The sequence below is a fragment of the Desmodus rotundus genome, chromosome 4, assembly GCF_022682495.2.
Source record: "Desmodus rotundus isolate HL8 chromosome 4, HLdesRot8A.1, whole genome shotgun sequence".
Lineage (NCBI taxonomy): Eukaryota > Metazoa > Chordata > Mammalia > Chiroptera > Phyllostomidae > Desmodus > Desmodus rotundus.
In genome coordinates this window covers 181591107-181612183 of record NC_071390.1, presented here as the reverse complement: position 1 = coordinate 181612183, position 21077 = coordinate 181591107, and the positions used below count along the sequence as shown (strand labels likewise).

Below are 21077 nucleotides of genomic sequence, written 5' to 3'. Positions count from 1 at the left end.
TTTGTAGAGGACCATGTTTGGTATAAATAATGGCACTTTCACTTCTTCCTTTCCAGTCCTTATAACTCGTCTTTGTTTTTTGTCCTGTTGTGGTGCTGATGGCCAATAGCAAGCTCTTAAAGAGACTTGCTCAAGGTCACACTGAGGTCACCAGCACAGCAGGTTCTGTCTGGAAAGTGGGGACCCTGGTGCTGCAAGTTGGAACCCTGGAATGGCCAGGTGGTCGGCAGGGACAATCGTTCGCGCCAGCCAGACACACCGGTCTTCCTTGTCCAGGAGGTCTACCGCCACCTCAGGTCGCAATCGCTGCCCGCCTTTGCAATCCCGGAAAAAGTTGTGTCTAGAAAACACCCCTATCCCAGTATGCCCCGCCCTTACACTGGTGCAGTCCTGCCCCTGCCACCGCAGGCTCTGCCCCAGACGCAGCCCCGCCCTTCCCACTGCGCTGGCCCGCCCCTCGCGTCTCAGTCCCCGCCCTCCAGGACGCAGCCCCTCCTCTCCCTAGGCGCTGAGGGGCGGTGGCTGCAGCTGGGCGGCCAATGAGCCGGCTGGAGGGGGCGGAGCCACGCGCTGTGGTCTTACACGACTGAAGCGTGTTGGGTGTTGCGTTGCGGGGAGAGCCGCGAGGCCTGCCGAGCCGGCGACTCAGCTACTCAGCCCGGTCAGCCCTGGTCACCGCTGCTTGAACGCTCTGAGGTACCGGCCCGGAGTCGGGCAGTGAAGTGGTGACCAGCGCGCCCACGCCCGTGCGTGCGCGCCCCTCGGGGCCGCGCGCGCATGTGCTGGCGCGGGAAGGCGTGTAAACTTGCACCGGACTGTCCGGCTGCTGTCAGCGCCCACAGCCCGGCTGGTGCGGCCCGATGCTTTGCCACCCGCGTCATTGTGCAGCGTTTTCGCCGCTGGACCCAGAGAGCGCGGCAGCCGGGTCACTGAGGGCGTGGGGGCCCCGGGGCTCGAGACCGGGACTGGGACCCTACCTCGCGCAAGACTCCTCGGACCGTCCCGGGGACCCCCGCGCCCCGGGACTGCACGTGTGCCCTAGGACCCCGCGCCATCCACGCACCCTTTAGCCGTAAGGGGCCGTGCCAGAGCTGCGCTGCCACTTGTTGAACCGACGTAGGTGTTGCCGATCCGAGCTGTCGTCGTTCCTGGGGCTCGTGTGCTGGTCATTTTGAAGCGAGAGAAGCAGGAAGTTTGACGTGATACACTGTGCGTTACGGGAGCTTCCAAGGTGGCACGGGCGACGTAGGAGGCCGGACTCTCCCAGCAACCTGTGCACGGTGACTGCACGCAGCGCAGGGCGTAAGTCACGGGCTTGGGCGGTGGAGGGAGGCGCTGGCTGCTGGGGGTGCGCTGTGCTTGGTCTCTCCCGTTCTTCCTGTCTTAGCAGTAGGCGGTCACATCTGGACGGGACGATTTGCATTTTATCTCTGCTTTGATTCTGAACTTCCACAACTTTAAAACATGGCGGAAAACCCCTCCAGTCGACTCTTCGACGAGAGTTCAGCACTGAGAACTTTTTAAAGACTGGTTAGATATCAAGGGCCTGCTTCAGTTTCAGGTATTTAAGGAATTGAACTCGAGCCTATAGATTCTGCTTCCTCAAACGAGTCAGCCATCATCTCACTCCCTGTGATTGAGTGTGCCCCAGGTCCCAGCAGGTCCCAGCAGGGAGGTGCAGCCTGTCGCACTGATGGTAGACTCTACCAGGTAGAGAATGTAGAAACACTTTGTCCTGGCTATTTCGAAGTTCTTGAGTATGACTCTGAAATTGAAATTGTATAGACAGTGACTTCTCTTTAAAATGGGTTATTTAGTCTTTGAGGAATTTCCCTGCTCAGGAATTCTGGGTCTGGCCCATGTCCCCTCCCAAGTCCGCTTTGTGCTGTGGGCAGTGGCCGTGGCAGGCCTGGTCCCTTCCCGTGGCTCAGTGGACGACCCCTCTCCATCCCCGTCACGTGCACGGCCCGGGACTGGTCTGGGGCTCTGTCCCCCCGGCGCACTCTGTGATGCCACTTCAAGGCCTGCACGCAGGGCGGCCGTCAGAATGGTTCTGCCCTGCCTGTGACATTGTTTGATTTAGGTTGGATCTGGGGGCCGTGGAAGGGAGCACAGTCCGTGTTGCTATGGGGCATAAGCATTGGAGAAAACGCCAGAGTCACTGTCTTTTTTTTTAAGTGACTGTGCTGGGATGTCTCTTTGTCGCAGAGACAGTTACCCCTCGTGCCTGGGGAGCAGGCGTCCAGAGAGACTCCTCTGCTCTCATTGGGAGCGGAAAGCACCAGGGGGGCACTTAGGTATTTTTCACAGGTGCATGGCAAACTTTGGGAAAAAACTTTCTAAAAAATACCAATTTTTAAAAAAGATTTTACTTATTTATTTTTAGAGAGGGGAAGAGGGAGAGAAACATCAATGTGTGCTTGCCCCTCACACGCCCCCCACTGGGGAACCTGGCCCACAACCCAGGCTTGTGCCCTGACTGGGAATCGAACCAGCGACCCTTTGGTTCTCAGGCCAGTGCTGAATCCACTGAGTCATGCTGGCTGGGACAAAACCCAATATTTTAAATACAAACCCTTTCAGCTTTTCCTGCAGCAGTATCTTTTAAGGGAGAGTTGACTTTCACACTTTTTTAAGCACCTGTCATAAGTGGTCATAATTTAAACACGTGTCCCAGGAACCCGGGCGTTTTCTTGCGTGTTCTTGAATTTGATTCCTTTAGCTTGTAGTGGGTGGTTCTTTCCTGTTTTCAGTCAAGGAAACACAGGCCCAGAGAGCCCAGCCAGGGAGCAGGCCAGCCGGAATCAGGACCTGCGTCTTCTGTCCAGCCAATCAGAGCCGCCGACATCCTTTCTGTCCTGGTGAAATTACTTGCCCCGGTTTGTCTTCAGCGTGGCACCACATCGGCACCACAGTGGTCTGCTCGCACTGGGAGAGTGGTGGCCGTGACAACCTCCGTTTTAAGACGGGACTTTGTTCTTCGTTGACTTGCAAGGCTGCACGTCAGGCACCGTTTCTGTGCACTTTTAAACTGAATGTCCTCTATCCAGACCTGCTGCTTGTGGCTTGGAGAGTCAGCCAGGCGTTGGCCGGTTGGGATGGGCGAGTCTGTCCCTGTGCTGCAGTCCTCGCGGGACGGTCCACCCGCAGTGCCAGCGGGTGGGGCCAGCACAGCGCGTCCCCCAGGCTGTCCTCGGGACCACTGCACCGGGCACCTCCACGCGTCCTGTGGAAGAGCGAGTGGTGCCCGGGGCCCGCCAGATGAAAACAGGTGGCTATGGTGGTCTGCGCTGCCTTCACCTGTGCGGCCACGTCCCTTTCTCGCCCGCCCCCGCTGGCTCCAAGGGAGAGACGGCTTTTGGCTCTGTCTGCCCTGTTACGGTCACTGCTGTGGTTGCGGTGGCAGCCAGCACACTGTCTCCAGAATCGGTGGCTTCAGACCACCTTCATCGTCAGTCATTGCTCGCGGTCTCAGGGGTCCAGGGTTTCGGGGCGGCTTGGCTGGCAGTCCTCACTTGCAGTCTTGTGCAGGCTGTGCAGGGCGGGCCGGGCTGAGTGTCCCTCTCAGGCATTCCCCACCCCATGCCCCGTACCCGGGCCTAGGACTTGAACCGCAGGGGATCCCAGCCCGAGGGCTTTGGGGGTGTCCCAGGAGAGAGCCAGGTGGCTGCGGCACGTGTTCTGCCGCGGTCTGGGAGGGCCCCTGGGCCCTGTCACGTTCGAGGGGTGGCTAACCCCCACCCTTTTGTGGGAGGCGTGCCACAGAGTCTGTAGTCATGTGCTAACCCGCTACACTCAGGGTTGCCGCTTGGTAACTCATGTCCAGCCAGATGGAAGGTCATTGGCCAAGTGCTGTTTGGGAGGAAACTAGACAGAAAGAAAGCTCCACGGACCTGAGCTGGTGCTGCTGCCATTGTGTGGGCCGTGGGGCGTGGGCCGTGGGGTGGAGCTCAGCTCGATGCTCCTTGGATTTGGGGGTACTCCGCCGTCATCTGCTGTGAAAAGCCCCGGGGACCTGGTACTCTTGGGCCCGCAAGTGGGTGGGCACCAGCCTTTGAACCCCGTTCCTGGGAGACGCCGTGGACCACATGCCACCAGCCAGGTCTGGGCACAGCAGACCAAGCTGGTACTTGGAACCTGTCCCTGTGCCACGCTGCAGAAGCTAGCGTTGACAGGCGTGCGCGGCCAGTCCAGGGCCCAGATTCAAACTTGGTATCAGACCTGTCACCTGTGAAAGGCCCAGGTTGAGTGCCTGGCGGTGGGAGTGAGGAGCGGCTGCCACTCTGTGTGCTCCCCCACCTGAGGCTCCAGCATGGTGGTCCACACAAATTCATTTATCCTGCTCATCACTGCCAGCTTCGCCCGCGTGTCAGGTGCCCGCTGGTGGGGGTGCAGAGGTGATGTGTGGGTGGGAGGCAGTGTGGATGGTGGGTCCTCTGTCTCGGTGGGCAGGCACAGAGACCTCCAGAGGAGCTGAGGAGACCAAGGGAACTGGAGCAGTGTGGTGCAGGCCCGGAACGGATACTTAGCAAACAGCCCTGCGGCAGGGGCATGGCCTCGGGGCCTTACCTGGAGCATCAGAGGTGGGCGGGGCCTTGGTGGTGAGCACATGGAGCAGAAGTGAATGCATTGTTGGCAGGTGGCATCAAGGGCAGTCCTGGGAGGAGAGCAGCAGCAACGGAAAGAGTGGCTGAGACTGAAGGTCGGGGCCAGCCCAGGAGGCCAGGGCCAGACCACCAGTGGCCCCAGGAACGGATCGGGAATGGGGGACGGAAAGGACCTGGCAGTGATGAGGCCCCACGGCTGGGCTTCCAGGGTGGGGGTATCCTGTCCCCAGGCCCTGGGGAACATTTTCCAACACCAGTAGGGAGGAGACCCTGAAAGCCCAGCTGGCATCCAGGGAGAGGGGACCCAGGTGTTACCCACCCACCTACCCATCCACCCAGGACACCCATTCCGGAAGCTGCAAGATGAGGGCGAGGGAAAGTCCCAGGACCCCACTGGACAGCTGCACCCCAACCTGCACAGAGACTGGGGATCCCAAAGCACAGGGCAGAAGGGTGTCCTGACGTCTTCCACCAAATGGAAGTTGTCAAAGTTTATTATTTTTTCTTTTTTTCTTTTTTAAATTATGTTTTACTGATTATGCTATTACAGTTTTCCTGATTTTCCCCCCTTTGACCCCCTCCACCCTGCACCCTCAGTCCCCCAGGCAATCCCCCACCATTGTTCACGTCCATGGGTCATGCGGATATGTTCTTTGGCTGCTCCATTCCTGTACTTTACATCTCTATGGCTATTTTCTGTATCTGCCCGTTAGTACTTCCTAATCCCCTCTCCTCCTCACCCATCCCCCAACCCCCTCCCATCTGGCAACCATCAAAAAGCTCTCCATATCCATGACTCTGTCTCTGTTCTTTGCGCCTAGTTTTGTTCTAGATTCAGTTGTTGATAGATATGCATTTATTGCCATTTTTGAAAAGATTTTATTTATTTATTTTTAGAGAGATAGGAAGGGAGGGAAAAAGAGAGGGAGAGAAACATCAGTGTGTGGGTGCCTCTCACATGCCCCCAACCCGGGACCAGGCCCGCAACCCAGGCGTGTGCCCTGACCAGGATTTGAACTGGTGACCTTTCGGTTTACAGGACAGCACTCAACCCACTGAGCCACACCAGCCAGGCATTTATTGCCATTTTACTGTTCGTAGTTTTGATCTTTTTTTTTTAGAAGATCATTATTTTATTTTTATTTATTTTTTTATAAATTACCTTATTTTTGTTCAATTACAGTTGTCTGCATTTTCTCCCCACCCCTCTACCCCACCCCAGCCAAACTTACCTCCCTTCCCCGCTTCCACCCTCCCCCTTGGTTTTGTCCATGTGTCCTTTATAGTAGTTCCTGAAAACCCCTCTCCCCACTGCCCCTTCCCCCCTCCCCTCTGGTTGTTACATTGTTCTTAACTTCAATGTCTGGTTATATTTTGTTTGCTTTTTTCTTTTGTTGATTAGGTTCCAGTTAAAGGTGAGATCATATGGTATTTGTCCCTCACCACCTGGCTTATTTCACTGAGCACAATGCTCTCCAGTTCCATCCATGCTGTTGCAAATGGTATAAGCTCTTTCTTTCTCTCTGCTGTGTAGAATTCCATTGTGTAAATGTACCATAGTTTTCTGATCCACTCATTTGCTGATGGGCACTTAGGTTGCTTCCAGTACTTGGCTATTGTAAATTGTGCTGCTATGAACATTGGGGTGCATAGGTTCTTTTGGATGGGTGTTTCAGGGTTCTTAGGGTATAATCCCAGCAGCGGAATTGCTGGGTCAAAGGGCAGTTCCATTCTTAGATTTCTGAGGAAATTCCATACTGTTTTCCATAGTGGCCTCACCAGTCTGCATTCCCACCAACAGTGCACTAGGGTTCCCTTTTCTCCGCATCCTCTCCAACATTTGTTTGTTGATTTGTTTATGATGGCCATTCTGACCTGTGTGAAATGGTACCTCATTGTGGTTTTAATTTGCATCTCTCTGATGGCTAGCGATGCTGAGCATCTTTTCATATGTCTCTGGGCCCTCCGTATGTCTTCCTTGGAGAAGTGTCTGTTCAAATCCTTTGCCCATTTTTTAAATTGGGTTGTTTGTCTTCCTGGAGTGGAGTCGTGTGAGTTCTTTATATATTTTGGAGATCAGACCCTTGACCGAGGTATTACTGGCAAATATGTTTTCCCATATAGTTGGTTCTCTTTTCATTTTAATGCTGTTTTCTTTAGCCCTGCAGAAGCTTTTTAATTGGATGAGGTCCCATTTGTTTATCCCTTCCTTTGGTCTTCTTTTTCTTAAGTAAGTCTCTTTAACGTTTCATATAACACTGGTTTGGTGATGGTGAACTCCTTCAGTTTTTCTTGTCTGGAAAGCTCTTCATCTGCCCTTCCATTCTAAATGACAGCTTTGCTGGGTGGAGCAATCTTGGATGCAGATCCTTGCCTTTCATGACTTTGAATACTTCTTGCTAATCCCTTCTTGCCTGCAAAGTTTCTTTTGAGAAATCAGCTGACAGTCATAAGGGAACTCCCTGTAGGAAACTAACTTCTTTTTTCTGGTTGCTTTTAAGATTCTCCCTTCATCTTTAACGTTTGGCATTTTGATTAGTTTTGGAGTGGGCCTCTTTGGGTTCATCTTGTTTGGGACTCTCTGCTTTCTGGACTTGCATATTTATTTCCTTCACCGAATTAGGGAAGTTTTCTGTCATTATTTTTTCCAGTAGGTTTCCATTTTCTTGCTCTTTCTCTTCTCCTTCTGGCACCCCTATGAGGTGAATGTTGGACCTCTTCAAGTTGTCCCAGGGGCTGCTTATACCATCCTCACTTTTTTGTTGTTCTGATTGGTTGTTTTTGCTTCCTTATGTTCCACATCATTGATTTGATTCTCAGCTGCATCCGCTGTACTGCTATTGCCCTATAAATTGCTCTTTATTTCAGTTAGTGTATCCTTCATTTCTGATTGGGTCTTTTTTATGCTGCTGAGGTCGTGACTTAGGTTCCTTCAGCATCCTTATAACCAGTGTTTTGTACTCTGTATCTGACAGATGGCTCATCTCCGTTTTGTGTAGCTCTATTTCTGGAGTTTTGTCCTGTCCTTTCATTCGGGCCATGTTTCTCTGTCTCCGCGTTTCGGCAGCCTCCTTGTGTTTGTTTCTGTGTATTAGTAGAGCTGCTACGTCTCCCAGCCTTGGTGGACTGGCCTAATGCAGTAGGTGTCCCGTAGGGTCCAGTGGCACAGCCTCTCCTGTCACCCAAGCTGGGTTCTCGAGGTGCGTCCTTCCTGTGGGCTGAGCACACTCTCTTCTTGTAGTCGAGCCTTGGTTGCTCTTGGCAGATTGATGGGAGGGGTTTGCCCAGGCCAGTCAGGTACAAGGACTGGCTGTGACCACTGACCACCAACCTCTGCCCTCCGTGGAGGATCAGCTGTGCAGGAGCAGGGTGGTGGTGCCCCCACGTGGTCTCTAGTTTTCCACTGGGCATGCTGGCCCTCGGATATCTCAGGTAGTACAGGCCAAGGTTGGCCCCCACCTGCGTTTTGCCTAAGACCACCCTGTCTGAGCTATAAAGCAATCTGAGATGGCTGCCACTTGTGCTGGGCTTGGAGGTTCCCAGGCAAAGCCAAGCTGTGAATCTGGGCTGGCTGCTGCTAGTGCCTGGCCTGGGGCTCACTGAGGTCAGCTGTTGCATATTTGAGAAGATTTAGGAAGTTGTGAAGCATGAGCCAAGACCAGCCTTCCCTAGGGAAAAGCAGCTTGGGCAGGCCCATAACTTGGGTGGGGCAGAGTCTCTGGAGATCCCCAGGTGGGTCAAACAGTGTGAGCCAGGTTGATGGAGTCTCAGATAGGGCACCGGCTTGCTGGCTCTGTAGCTCTGTAGGGGCAGGGTTTAGAAAAGGGACAGTGGCCTCTGCTCACCTTTTGAGGTGCCAGCCACGTCAGTCTCTCCCTGTGCACCACTGGTGCCTTTCAAGCTGCTCCCCCGGTGCTGGAGCTCAGAGGGACCGAGTCTGAGTAGGCGAGTCTGCCTGTGAGTTCTTCAGGAGAAACTGCTTGGGGCTCCAGAAATTTCTTCCACAGCCTCAATCTCTGGAGGTTTTTGCAGCCAGAGGTTGTGGGTACTTATCTTCCTGGCACTGGAACCCTGGGCTGGGGGGCCTGGTGTGAGGCTGGGACTCCTCGCTCCTGAGATATCCCTCCTGAATTTTTATCCACCACATGTGGGTGTGAGACCAGCCCCTTCCACATCTGTGCCCCTCCTACCTGTCTGGATGGATATGGTTTAATTCCGTCGTCGTCAGACTTCCATTCAACTTGACTCCTGGTGGTTCTGAGTGACGGTGGTTCTGTATTTTAGTTGTGATTTTGATGTGGGTGTGTGAAGAGGTGAGCCAAGTCTGCATACACTGCCATCTTGACCAGAAATCCCAAATTTTAAAAAATTATGCAATTAACTTTTTAGAGAGAGAGAAAGGGAGGGAGAAAGATAGGAAGAGAAACATCGAATGGTTGCCTCTCATATGCACCCCAACGGGGGACTGAACCCACAACCCAGGCATGTGCCCTGATCCGGGATCGAACTGGTGACCCTTCGCTTGGTGGGGCAATGCCCAACCCACTGAGCTACACCAGGGAGGCTGTTTGTTAAGTTTTATAATTTGGGGAACTTGGAGGATTTGGGGGAACATTTATATTGGGCAGAAAGTTTGCATACGAGAAAGAGGGAATTACTAATTCTGGGGGACAGATGCCCCTGTGTGGCTTAGCCAGGAGAACGTAGTGACGTAGCAGTGTCACGATGCCGTGGGGTCAGAGTGCACGTGGCCATCGGGGGGCCTTGGAGGTGGGGACGTCTGTGTGGACAGGTCGGAGGCCCGCAGAGCCCGTAGGTCTGTGTAGACTGCACCAGCCAGCGAGCAGCTCTGCATGCTGCCGGTAAATGCTGACACCACACCCACGCGCAGAGCTGCGGTGCGGGGCCCACGGGAGAGGGGCTATGGATGCTCAGCCTCGGCTGGTGATGCCCCAGATGCTGCGCCATTGGTGTCGAGACTGTGGGTGTCGCCATGGAAAGTGCACACGGCTTGTGACAGGCTGCACTGTGTCCCCTGAGAACGGCTCAGGGGACGTCCTAGCCCCAGTGCCTCAGAACAAGGCCTTGGAGGCAGGGTCACCGCAGAGGGAATGGGTTGAGATGTGTTTGTGCTGGTGTAGGGTGGGTCCCAATCCAAAATGATGGTGTCTGTATAGAGGGGGCTTCTGGACGCAGGCACAGGGAGAGTGATCCAGGAAGCCTGGAGCGATGCTGCCGTGGCCGAGGGCCGGCAGAAGCCAGGGGAGGCCTGGCGCTCGCCCTTCCCCGGTCCCCAGGAGGTCTGTGCGCACCGTGACCTCAGACTTCTGGCCTCCAGACTGCGAAGCCACAAGGCTCTGCTGTCCACAGCCCTGCGTGTGGCCCCTCGTGTCAGCAGCCCTGGACCCTCTCATGTGGCTGTACAGATGTGTGCTGGCTGTGGTAAGAAAGTGAGATGAAAAGGCAAGAAAACGGAGCCCACGCAGGGTCTTTTGGAGGGTGGGTCCACGGAGAAGGAGAGTGGCCAGAGCAGCCGGCCAAGAGGCTCTCGTCACGGTCCAGGTCGGGGACGAGCGTCTGACGAAGGCATGACCCGCTCCACCAGTGCCGTCTGTGGAGCGCCCACTGTGCGCCTGCCCCTCCTGGGCCCCGGGGGCGAGGAACGAGGCAGCAGGAGTAAGGAGAAGACAGGAGACTGTGGGTGGGCACCGTCTGTACGTGGGCTCGGGCCCTCCTGCCAGTGTGCACAGGGGACAGGTCTCGGTGGGATGCCTCTGCCCGTGCCTCTCCTGGGCTCAGTGCCCTCACAGTGCAGACTCGGCACCCGCCCTGCACTGCTGCCCAGCTGCAGTTGGGGGGCAGGGCTGTCTTCCAGCTGGATGGAATAGGGGAGGAGTGTTGACTCCTTTGGGCAGCACTCAGCAGGGAGGTGGATGTCCGGGCGTCTGGTCAGCAGGGAGGTGGGCGTCCAGGCAGTGGCGGCGGGGAGGTAGGCATCCGGGTGCCCGGTTGGCTGGGAGGTGGGCACCAGCGGTTTACAGGCGGGCCGTTCTTGGGTTTCTGCGCAGCTGGCTCAGACTCAGCTTTTCAACACCTTTCAGCTTCCAGAGCACTGCTGCTGTGTCTCCTCTGCTGTCCCCCTGTCTCTCTGGAGCAGAGAGGGGCCTTCCTTGTTGCTCCAGTTGGGCTTTGGGAGGAGCCCGTTCTCGGGTGCACGTGCAGCCCACCGTCCTTCAGCCAGACGCTGCTTTGATTCACTTCCCAGAAGAGAACCGGCCTGGGTGCTTGCCAGTGGGAGGGCCTCTGTCGGTGGAGGTGTCACAAGCCTCTCGCAGAGCTGGCGCTCCACGTGGCCCAGACGCGTTGCCCGGATGGTTCTGCACATGGTCACGGGCTGTGATGTCTCTTTACCGTTACCCAGCTGCGGAGCTGTGAGGATGTGTCGGAGATGGACCACTCACCTGTGCAGTGGAGGTGCAGCCGGGAGGGCTAGCGCACGACCCTCAGCAGCCCAGGCCTGCTGAGCCCCATGTCCCAGAGCCCCAGTGCCAGTTGGTGCGGACTGAGCCACCCCGACCATGGTCACGCTCATCACCGAGAAGCTACAGAGCCAGAGCCTGGATGACCTCGCCCACAAGAGCTGCGATGCCAGCCCGGTGAGCTGGCGGCCTCGGGGTGTGGGTGGAGGACGCAGAGGGCCGTGGGGACACACAGTCCCAGAGCCCGTCAGTGTTGTGGTGGTGGGTTTCCAGCATCGTTAAAAATCCCAACTTTTAATGAAAGTCTGAGCTACACGCCCAAGTGTGCAGCCCTAAGCGCACACCGGCGACTGGCACCCCTGCGGCCGCCACGCTGCCCCCTCCCGAACAGCCTCTGCCCTGGCCTGGCACCTTCGGTCAGTTCTGCCCAGGTTTGAAGTTCGCGTCCGTGGGGCCGTGGTCTAGGGTCACATCAGCATGAATTTCAGGACCCCCCTCTGCCCTGGTTGGACTGTAGGTCCAGGGCAGGTGGGGAGTGCCTGGCCCCCGTGCTGTCGCCAAGATGGGGAGCTCAGAGCTTCCTGGCGCTGCGCCCCAGCCTTTGCTCTGTGCCCCAGCCTTTGCTCTGTGGCCTGCTGCTCATTAAGATGATGAGAGAGGGGCTGTGGGCCCTGGGCCTTCGTGCCAGGTGCGCGGCCCGTTGTGACAGTAGATGGCAGGGGTCTGGGCCGGGGGCCGGGCTGCCTCGGGGCCTGTATCCGCACCTCTGGACCAGGGCCGCCCGGGCTCCGGGCTCCAGGGCATCACGGTGGGGAGGGGCTCGCTGAAGCCAAGCTGAGCGCTGAGGTTTGTGAGGACGTGTGTCGCTCATGGGGCGGGGACAGGGGAGGGGGGCGCTTCAGGAGCAGGAGGGAACACGCGTGGCTTCTTGTTCTCTTCACTCACCTGAGTGTGGCTTTAAGAATCTTGATTAAGAAAGAAGGGGGACTGTGTGAAGAGGGGAAGGACCGAGAAGTGCGAACGGGCACTGCAGAGCAGCCATGGGATGTGGAGCAGGGGGCGGAGGCAGGGGCGCTGCGTGGCCGTCCGCCCGCGGCGCTGAAGCACACAGGGCAGCAGCGAAGGCCACGACTGGAAATGCGGGTGGAAAGGCATCTGGACGTCAGTGAGAGAGACAGTGTCGGGGGACAGGTGTCATGGCGGCAATACCGTCGGCACCACGTCCTGAGTTCGTGCTGTTGCTGAAGTCTCACGGGAAACTTCTCTTTCTTGTCACTTACAGTGTTCTGCTGAGAAACTCAACAACGCAAGTGGCCCTTGGTCCCCTTTCGAGACCTGCCGTAAGTGTCTGGAGGCCCTGGCTGTGTGCTCAGGGCTGCCGCAGGCTGTGAGCTGGGGAGCAAGTCCCGACTAGTGGGGAGGGGTCAGCAGGAGTGGCCGTGCCTCTGGCAGGTGTGGGTGGCGTCCAGGGCTGACGTGCCCTTACTGGAAAGGGCTGTGGATCCTGAGGCCACTGGAGGCAGGATAGGACAGGGCAGGGCGGCTGTGCACGCCCAGCAGCTCTGGTGTGTGTGTGTTTGTGGGGTGGGCAGTGGTGCCCTGGAGTGCGTGGGTCTGCTGGCTTCCCGTCCCTGCAGGGCGGGACCCGCACGCAGGTGCCCTGTGGTCTGAGTGGGGACAGGTGGCCCAGCTGCCCTGAGTGTGAGTGTGGGAGAGCGTGTGTGTGAGTGTGCAAGTGTGCACAAGGGGGACACGAGTGGGTGTGGGTGTGAGCGCTGAGTGTGAGTTGAGAAGCTCCTGGTATTCCTTGGCCGGTCTGTGGTCCCAGTGGAGTGTCAGTTCTGTGACTTTTAGGTGGTCAGAGCTGGGTCGAGCCCCGCCCCGTCCGGTCACCATGGCCGTGGGGTGCTCTCATGCCACCAGCAGGCTCAGGTGGGGGTGTCGTAGCAGACACGGCGGAGTGACCAGTGGGAGCAGGAGGCGTGGCCAGTGCCTGGCTTCCCCTGGAGGCAGACCTGCGGGGTGGGGTTTGGGGTAGGGCTGTCCCCACTCACAGCCCCTCAGGCTCCTGGCACGGCCCACGGCATCTGCCATGCTGTCCTCTCTGTGTCCTTGGAGGAGGACTGGTGGCACCAGGGCCGAGCTGCCCAGGAAAGGCAGCTGGGGCCGGCCCTGACCATGTGTGCGCCCACGGTGGGGGCTCCAGCGTCCCGCAGCACCTGCCCCTCAGGGCCACAAGGCCCCAGCTGTATGTCGGATGACAGAGCAGCTCCACCCTAAGGATGGCAGGTGCCTCCTGCTCACCTGTGTCTCTCCTTCCTTTTTCCTCAGAAGACAGGTGTCCCCGGAAGGCCCCGAGTGGAGGACTACCCAACAGAAGCCAGGCCACTGTGGTCCCCACGCTCCCCTTCTCACCAGGCCCTTGCCGTGTGAGCATGGGCCTGGGGGCAGTCAGTGCGGGAGACCTCAGGGAGAGCTCTGGGCCACCCTCGGCCCCGCCCAGCAAGCGCCATTGCCGCTCCCTGTCGGAGCCTGACGAGCACGCCCGCTGCCAGTCCCCGTGGCGCCCTGGCGGCTCCAGGGTCTGGACTGCGGTCTCCAAGCGGCGGTGCCACAGCGGCGGGAGCTCCTGCCTGCCGGGGGGCGCCTGCCTGGCCGCAGGCCCCGGCTTACCACCTGTGCCCCGCCCAGCCTCAGCCAGTAGCAGCTTCCTGGACCGCAACGGGTCTGGCTCAGGCCCACCCTGGTGTCCCATGGGGACCTACGCGCTGTCCCCCCGGCGCCGCCTGTCCTTGTCACAGGAGCACCTGGCAGACGCAGACTCGCCCCCCTCGCCACCAGAGCTGGGCTGGCGGCTGGGCCTGCCGCGGAGCCGCTCGCAGCCCTGCGTGCTTGTTGGGAGGACGAGCCGGCTGAAGCGCCGGCGGGATGAGGGCACTCGGTGGCTACGCCCGTCGTTGGACTTTCAGAAGATGACGCGAGTGAGGCCTCTTCCTGCGTCCAGGCAGCCACCCTGCCGGTGCCCCTGCTTCACGGGGTGGTTCTGCAAGAGGCGGGCCTGCGTGTGGCTGTGTCCTCGGTGCTCATGTGGGAGGGGCAGCCTTGGGGGTGTGGTCGGAGCCAGGATGCTTGGGCCGCAGTGCCACAGCCTCAGCGCCACCCCGTCCCCTTCTCCAGGGCTGGGGACAAGGACAGCCCTTTGGGTGAGAGAGTCTGGGAGGTGGGGAGCTGGGCCAGGGTGTCTCTGGCTGCCCCCGCTCCACTCCAACCCCATGCTTCCCCGCGGGCTCCGCCCCACGTCCTCCGCCACCCGCTCTTTGGGGAAGGCGTGTGTTTGGGATCTTGGGTTGTGGACCAGCTTGAAGACACTGGTGCTCTGGGCCTAGCACTACCTGCCCCCCTCCTGAGTTCTGCTCACAGGCCCAGGGACGGTGACGCAGGGACAGCAAAGGTGGACCAGGCCTGGGCGCTGGGCGGCCTGCCTCAGGGCCTCTAGTAGGAGAGGAGGGTGGCAGAGACGCTGCGTGGGGTGTGTGTGAATGCTCGTGGACCCCAATGTCCCCTTCCCCCAGGGACTCAGGGCACCGCTTTGGGGAGGGACTCAGGACTCCTTGTGGAGAGGTGACAAATGGGGGCCGGTCTGTGACCAGAGACCGGATGCTCCCTTATTGAGGTGATTTCGCTTTTACTGAGGCTTCTGAGAGAGGCATCTGCACAGCCTGAGGGGAGGGACTCAGAACAGGCCCCACGGGGCTGATGGCGCAGTCCGGGCAAATCAGTGTGCCGGCCCAGCCTGTGTGTGGAGCGGCCGCGGTGCAGCGGGCGGGTAACGAGCGTGGTGCAGGTCTCGCCCCTCGGCCAGGTCAGCCGCGCCCACGTGCCCACCCCAGGGCCAGTCTGTGCCTCGGCCTGCCCACGTCAGCCAGCTGAGGGAGGCTGTCTGCTTGCCAGGCCAGCTCTGTGGGGCTGCTTTTGCCAGTGTTTACTTGCATCTCTGCCCACCGCTGCAGCACACCCATGTACGGAGGCAGGCGCTTGTGGGCAGCTGGAGGCCTCACTCGGCTCCTGCTCAGCCCTGGCCTGGGAGACGGCCACTGCCTGGCCTGTCCGCTCTGTCCAGCACCGGCGCTGGGGCCGGGACCCTGCCGGAGAGTGGGGCGGACCTCGGGCGGGAGGAAGCCAGACACCTTGGCAGGTGGGCAGATGTGACGGGCGGCCCCTGGGCATCGAGGGCGTCCGGTGGCTCATCGGAGCTTTTCTGGTCGCGTCGGGAATCTCCCGGTCACCTCGGCCTCGGTGCAGACTGGGCAGTGCTCTCGCCCTGCATCTCCACAGACTGGCCGCACGCACGCGAGTTGAAAGACCTTCTACAGTTCAGAGCCCAAAGTCTCGACTTTGACTTTGGAACACATATTCTACGTTCATTTGCCTGTGTGCAGGTCACCCTGGAACCAGGAGACGGCCCCTAAAGCTGGAGCGGTCGGCAGCGTGGGTCTCCATGTCGGTCCGGCCCGGCGGGCCGTCGCAGCTCCATCGCAGCTCCGCGCTGCAGGCCGCCCTCCCCTCACGCGAGCCGCCGTTGTGGTCGTGCGGGGCCATCTGCGGTGGCCCTGCCACCCTCGGGTGTGAGGGCCCAGCTGAGAGTCAGGAGGAGACGTCCGAGCGGGGCGTTTTGGAAGGACAGGCGGGGGCGGCAGCTCGTGCGTGCAGAGCAGGCCACACAGGTGCTGTCCACATCCGCACGTGGGCCAGGGCGGGGGCAGCCGCCAGCACGGGAACAGGCGCCAGAGCGGGGCCTGTGCTTTGGCCGTGCCCCGTCCAGTGGGACTGCTGACACAGGCCTGTCCTCAGGCCAGGCTGTGTCCATCCCCTGGATTTGAATGAAGACGAAATTCTTCATGAACCCTCAACCTGTGACCAGCGTGTGGCCAGCAGCACCCTCACAGATCTGACCCTTTACAACGCCCCCCGGCAGTGATGCACTCCCCACAGCAAAAGGGCCGAGACAAGGGTGTGGCCACAGGAGCTGGATTTCAGGGAGCAGCTCCGGCTTCCCTGGGGGACGTGGCCACCACCTGGGGCTCTGTGTGTGGTTTGCGTGCCGCGAAGATGGGTCTTCTGTTTCAGCCAGCGCAGCTGTGGCTGGGGGGCTTCCGGGTGTGTGGGTGCGTCGCTTGTCTTCTAGCTCCCGTTGTTGGTGGCTGGTGTGCTGCCACCAAATTAGAGCCCAGGGCCTTGGGACGCTGTGTCCCCATGGCCACATCCCACGTTCTGCAAGCCACCTGGTGGCACGTGGTGGGTGGCAGGGCGGCCTGGGCGTGGCCGGGAGAGGGGTCCTGCTGACACCTGGAGGGCGGAGCCGGGCGGGAAGCCGCTCCGCAGACCTGCGGGCTTGGGGGGCAGGCAGCTGCAGATTCAGGAGCAGGAGGTGGGGGTGGGGCCCGGGGTGGTCTCGGGGGAAATGGGGGCCTGGTTGTGCTGAGTGGGTTGCTGCCGTGTGTGGCCCAGAGGAGGCTGTGGCCAGGAGTGCGGAGGTGGGGTACCCGTTCGCGCTCCCCCCCAGAAGGCCTGGGGTGGGCACCCCCAGAGGTGGGGTGGGCTGGTCTGCTGGGCCACAGCCCCATGGGGCAGCCAGGGAGAGCTCTGGCTGGGGGAGCGATTGTGATGGGGAGCAGGGTGTGCCCAGGGACCCCCGCCTTTAATGGTGCAAGAGGAACGGTCTGTAGAGGCGGAGGGGTGGCTGCGGCCTGTCTGGAAAGCGGGGGCCCAGCCTGGAAAGAAGGCCCCTGGGTGTGGAGTGTGCGTCTCAGGCATTTCAACGTGAAAAAGAGTGAAGCACATTCCTGTTGAAGAGAAAGACCCACTGGGGGAGGGCCCTGTAGAGAGGAAAGACCGGGAATCTGGATGAGGGGGGCTCCAGGCACAGCGGGCGAGGGGCCGCGCTGGGCCTCTCCTGAGTGTGAGGTGGCCTCATGGCCACAGCTGTACACTCGAGTCCCTGGGTGTCCCTGCTGCCTGAGGGGTCAGGCGCCTGCAGTCTTGGCCGTTGCCCTGGGTGGGGCTAGACCCAGTCTCCCCTGGGCACCCGTGGACCTTATTGGCTGCCTAGCAAGGGCCTGGGCCATGGACGCAGGGCTGGAGGTGGCCGCCCGAGGCAGGGCCTGTGTCTGAGGCACGGGGGTCCAGGGATACTTGGTGTGACTTGGGACCTCTGTTGGGGCTGGGGGGCGCCCCACTATGAGCCTTCCCAGGAGGACCTTAAGCACCTGTCTTTTCTGTTGCAGACGTTAAAAAACTCAAAAAGCCTCAGCTCCCTTGATTGCGAAGGTGAGGATGACGACGACCCCAGAGCAAAGACAGCTGTGTCCCGCCCAAGGGACCCACGGGACCCACACGGCCTCGTCACCCCAGGCTCCAGCCCCTGTGGCCTTCGGGAGCTGGTGGCCAGCGAAGGCGGGGGCAGCGGGGACCCGAGTGCCTGGGACAGCGCCTGGGAGGAGGGCGTCCTGCCGCTGGACCCCGGCGCGCTAGACCTAGAGCAGATCGAGAACAACTGACCCGCAGGGGCAGGGCTGCCGCTGCCAGTCCGTTCCAGGGTGCGGACCAGACGCAGGTTGCGTGGTATTTTGAATGTTAAGTGTCATTTTGATGCACTCTTTCCTAAAGGGGTACTTTGCATTTTTGTGGCTTTTACGGTGCTGGGGAAGGCGTCTCTATTTGGAAGTGAGCTCTCAGAGGGCACTCTGTTGCCCGGGGACCCCAGGGCGGCTAGCCCCTTCTGAAATGCCTGCAGTGACGGGCGAAGGGTGCCTTGCGGTGTTCAGCTACGAGACCCGGGCCCCTCCGTAGACTTCCTCATCACGCATGTGGCCCTGCAGCTACCTCTTGTCCTCAGCTGGCCCACCTTTGTGACGCCGTGACGCTGTGAGGCGGTGAGCGGCCTACGGCAGGTCTTGATGGGACAGGAGTCTGTCAGGCGCCCGAAGTGCAAATGAGCCTTTGGGGTCACGGCAGCACCTGACAGTGTCACCTGCGCCCCAGGAGCCACCACCCAGCCACACCAGGGAGGCGGAGGCGCTGAGTCCCAAACCAGGGGGCAGAAGAGACAAGCCAAAGAAAAAGACGGGACAGGCAAAGAGTGGGCGACAGACCCAGCGTCTCGTCCTGGACGCCCTGCGTCCCCCAGGGCTTGGCTGAGAGAATGATCCCGCAGCCACTCCGATGAACAGGGTGGAGCCCGAGACGTCGCAGAGATCGTCAGGGTGATGGGGGTGTTAGGGACAACCTAGAGGGGACGGCCAAGGTCCTGGAAAAATATCACCAAAGCGGGCTCGAGGAGAGAGAGGACCCAGGGACAGATGCAATGACCTGGCAGCGGCACACCTCCCTGCAGAGGAAGCAGACGGGCAGCGGCAGGGGAGCTGTGACCATCTCCGCCCGCCCTGTCTCCTGCCTCCTGCCTCCTGCAGGTGCGGGCAGGACTGCTGGGGGCCTGGCCGGGCAGCAGTCCCCCAGCAAGCCCCTTCCCACCTGTGCCCCCTGCCTTTCCCTCTGACCCCACACTAAGGTTCTGTCCGTATGAAAAGGGTCACAGGCGAGCGGGGTCCGGCTCCTCCAGCCTCCACCCCACCCTTAGCCCTCAGACAGTGAGGCGGGGGGGTGGGAAGGCCTGTCCCCTCCCTCTCCCTGAACGCCGACCTGGCCCCCTTCCTGAGCTGGGACGACCTCCCACCACTGGGCTCTGCCCTAGTGTCCTGTAGGAAGGGAGGGCGTCCCCATCCCTGACAGTGGTCAGCACCCCTATTTCTCTGCAGTGTGGGTGGAGTGTTTTAAAGGCTCTTTCTGTTAACTCGGTTGTTTACATTGTTTAGGAAACTGTCCATTTCATCGGAAGTGTGCAGAGTGTGGGCCGGTTACGCCCTGCAGCCCTGACGCCCGGCCTGGGCCCTCGCACGCTGGTCTGCGGCCGGGCTGGTGGCCTGTGCTCCTCCGAGGCGCCAGCCCTGCGATTCACTGACACCTGCTCCCGTTGTTCTTGTCTTGAATTCGTTAACTCGCCTCTGTCTCCACCCGCCTCCTTACTTACTGTCCCCTTTTCCCCTGTGTCGAATATGTAGTTCATTTATTTTCAGCCTCTCTGGTTCAGCAATAAAAACATTCAAGGCTGTGAATTCTCTGCCAGCTGCTGCTGTGCAGGCTCCGCCGTGAGCCACTCGACTGTGTGGCTGCCACATCACCCGTCAGGGCCCCTCTGGCCAGGGCTCGTCCAGGAGAGGGGCTCTGCGCCCCCAGACCACCGGCCTGCCCTTTAGACGCTCCTGTTCATCTCTGGGCTCCTTGTGTGGGTGTGAACGACGGGACCCCTGAGTGTTTTACCTCCTTTTTTAATGCAGCAGCGAAATTTTTATTCGGGCAAAGTTCTTAATGTTTTGAGGAAATGCTTACGCTACGGCCAGCTGAGGACGTGATGCGTGTGTTCGTGTGTGTGCAGAGAGAAGTGCTTTACCTCTGGTGACAGCAGGGCGCACAAGTGCCTGCGCGCTCGTCTGTGGTGGGTCTGCAGCACACATGGGCGTGCTGTGTCCCCATGCTCCCACATGCGTGCACACGTGTGCACACACGAACATGTAGACTGTTCCGGGGGACGCTGCCCAGCCAGACATGTCCGTGAGCGGCTCAGGCCCTCGTCCTCACTACAGTCCCGTCTGTGGACCCCGGGGCTCTGGGCGTGCGCGTGGGGCCAGGTGGGGGCCCGGGCCCCCAGGGGCTCACGCCCCTCATGGAGGCCTGCGGGCCCGGACTGCTGGTGGACAGGCTCAGTGGTGTCTGAGTCCATAGGGAGTGGCCCGGGAGGGGCTCGCTGGGGACTCGGGGTGTTGGGAGGAGTGGTGGAGGGGTGGGTCCCGGGGTCCAGGTCCTCCCCAATCCTGGAAGCCCAGAAGCAGAGCTGGGCAGACTTGGGAGCCGTCAAACAGAGCAGGTTCAGTGTTATTCCTCCTCAGCTAATTCTGAGAGGTCACAAGTGGACTCTGGACTTTGGTGCTGGTCCATCTGTCGGGGTGGATGTGCGATGTCTCTCCTGTGAGCCATACACCCATCTTCTAGGGCGCTGTAGCGAGCACTGTAGGCCAGGGCTGAAGCACAGGTGTTGACCTCCCACCCCCTGCCCGGGGCTGTGCGTCCAGGCCACAGGTGTGGCGTGTGGTCCCCCCACCCCGAGGCTGCGCCCCTTGGCATGTGGACGGCCGTCCCCGCCCCGTGTCCTCATGTGATCATCTTCTGTCCCAGTCTCATCCACCTACAGAGACTCCGGTCTGATTGGCCAGGGCACCCCAGGGACGCCTTTCACCTTAACTGCCTATTTCAACATGCACCCTCCTTCACTCGTCCCGGTGTTGGAACACACACCGTGGAACCCACCGTCCCGGCCATCTCTAGGTGTCTGGTCCGGCGGCACCGGGCACTCGCGCAGCTGTGCGCCACCCACCGTCCTCTCCAGGACTCTCCACTGCCCCCACTCGGACTCCTGCCCGAGAACCAGCCCTCCCGCCTCCCCGGCTCCCACCATGCACTGCGTCGCCGAAACATCCCTGTGTGTTTTCTGGACGACGGCTCTCGTTCTGCTTGCTCGTCTTTAACTTCATTGGAAACAGTTTTGTTAGATTGTATTGTGACAGCTGTCATATCAGCGTGCATTAAAAAACCTGTCAAAATGGGTGCACTTGTGCAGCCATTTTAATATTGAAGATGGAAGAAAATAGGCAGTATTTTCGGTGTATCATGCTGTATTATTTCAAGAAAGGTAGAAACACAACTGAAACACATAAAGGGATTTGTGCACTGTGTGGAGAAGGGGCTGTGACCGCTCGAACGTGTCAAAAGTGGTTTGTGAAGTTTCGTGCTGGAGATTTCCCACTGGACGATGCCCCGCAGTTGGGCAGACCAGGTGAAGTCGATACGATCGAATCGAGACATTAATCGAGAAGAATCG

At 59.5% G+C, this 21077-nt stretch overlaps 1 protein-coding gene across 3 annotated transcripts; it reads left to right on the top strand.

The window, feature by feature from the left end:
• The first annotated feature begins 561 nt into the window (after positions 1-561).
• On the top strand, positions 562-20802 carry FAM53A (family with sequence similarity 53 member A). Of its 3 annotated transcripts, XR_002976048.3 has the most exons (6): positions 562-1302; positions 11029-11263; positions 12369-12426; positions 13418-14067; positions 17371-18555; positions 18958-20802. XR_002976048.3 is itself a non-coding variant. In XM_053922991.1 (5 exons), exons 2-5 carry the CDS (start codon positions 11186-11188, stop codon positions 17641-17643), a joined length of 1056 nt encoding a protein of 351 aa, XP_053778966.1. In that variant the 5' UTR covers positions 562-1302; positions 11029-11185; the 3' UTR covers positions 17644-20802. The 3 variants fall into 3 exon arrangements, 2 of the variants coding, with proteins under 2 accessions (XP_053778966.1, XP_024429625.2); XM_053922991.1 differs by having other exon boundaries at positions 13421-14067; positions 17371-20802; XM_024573857.3 differs by having other exon boundaries at positions 17371-20802.
• The last annotated feature ends 275 nt before the right edge of the window (positions 20803-21077 follow it).

What these genes read in the sequence shown, in the direction of transcription:
- FAM53A (XM_024573857.3), top strand. Translation starts at nt 11,186, where the DNA reads ATGGTCACGCTCATCACCGAGAAGCTACAGAGCCAGAGCCTGGATGAC. An exon ending in AGAGCTGCGATGCCAGCCCG is followed by an intron (nt 11,264 to 12,368) that starts GTGAGCTGGCGG and finishes TGTCACTTACAG; the next exon opens with TGTTCTGCTGAGAAACTCAA. An exon ending in ACTTTCAGAAGATGACGCGA is followed by an intron (nt 14,068 to 17,370) that starts GTGAGGCCTCTT and finishes TTTCTGTTGCAG; the next exon opens with ACGTTAAAAAACTCAAAAAG.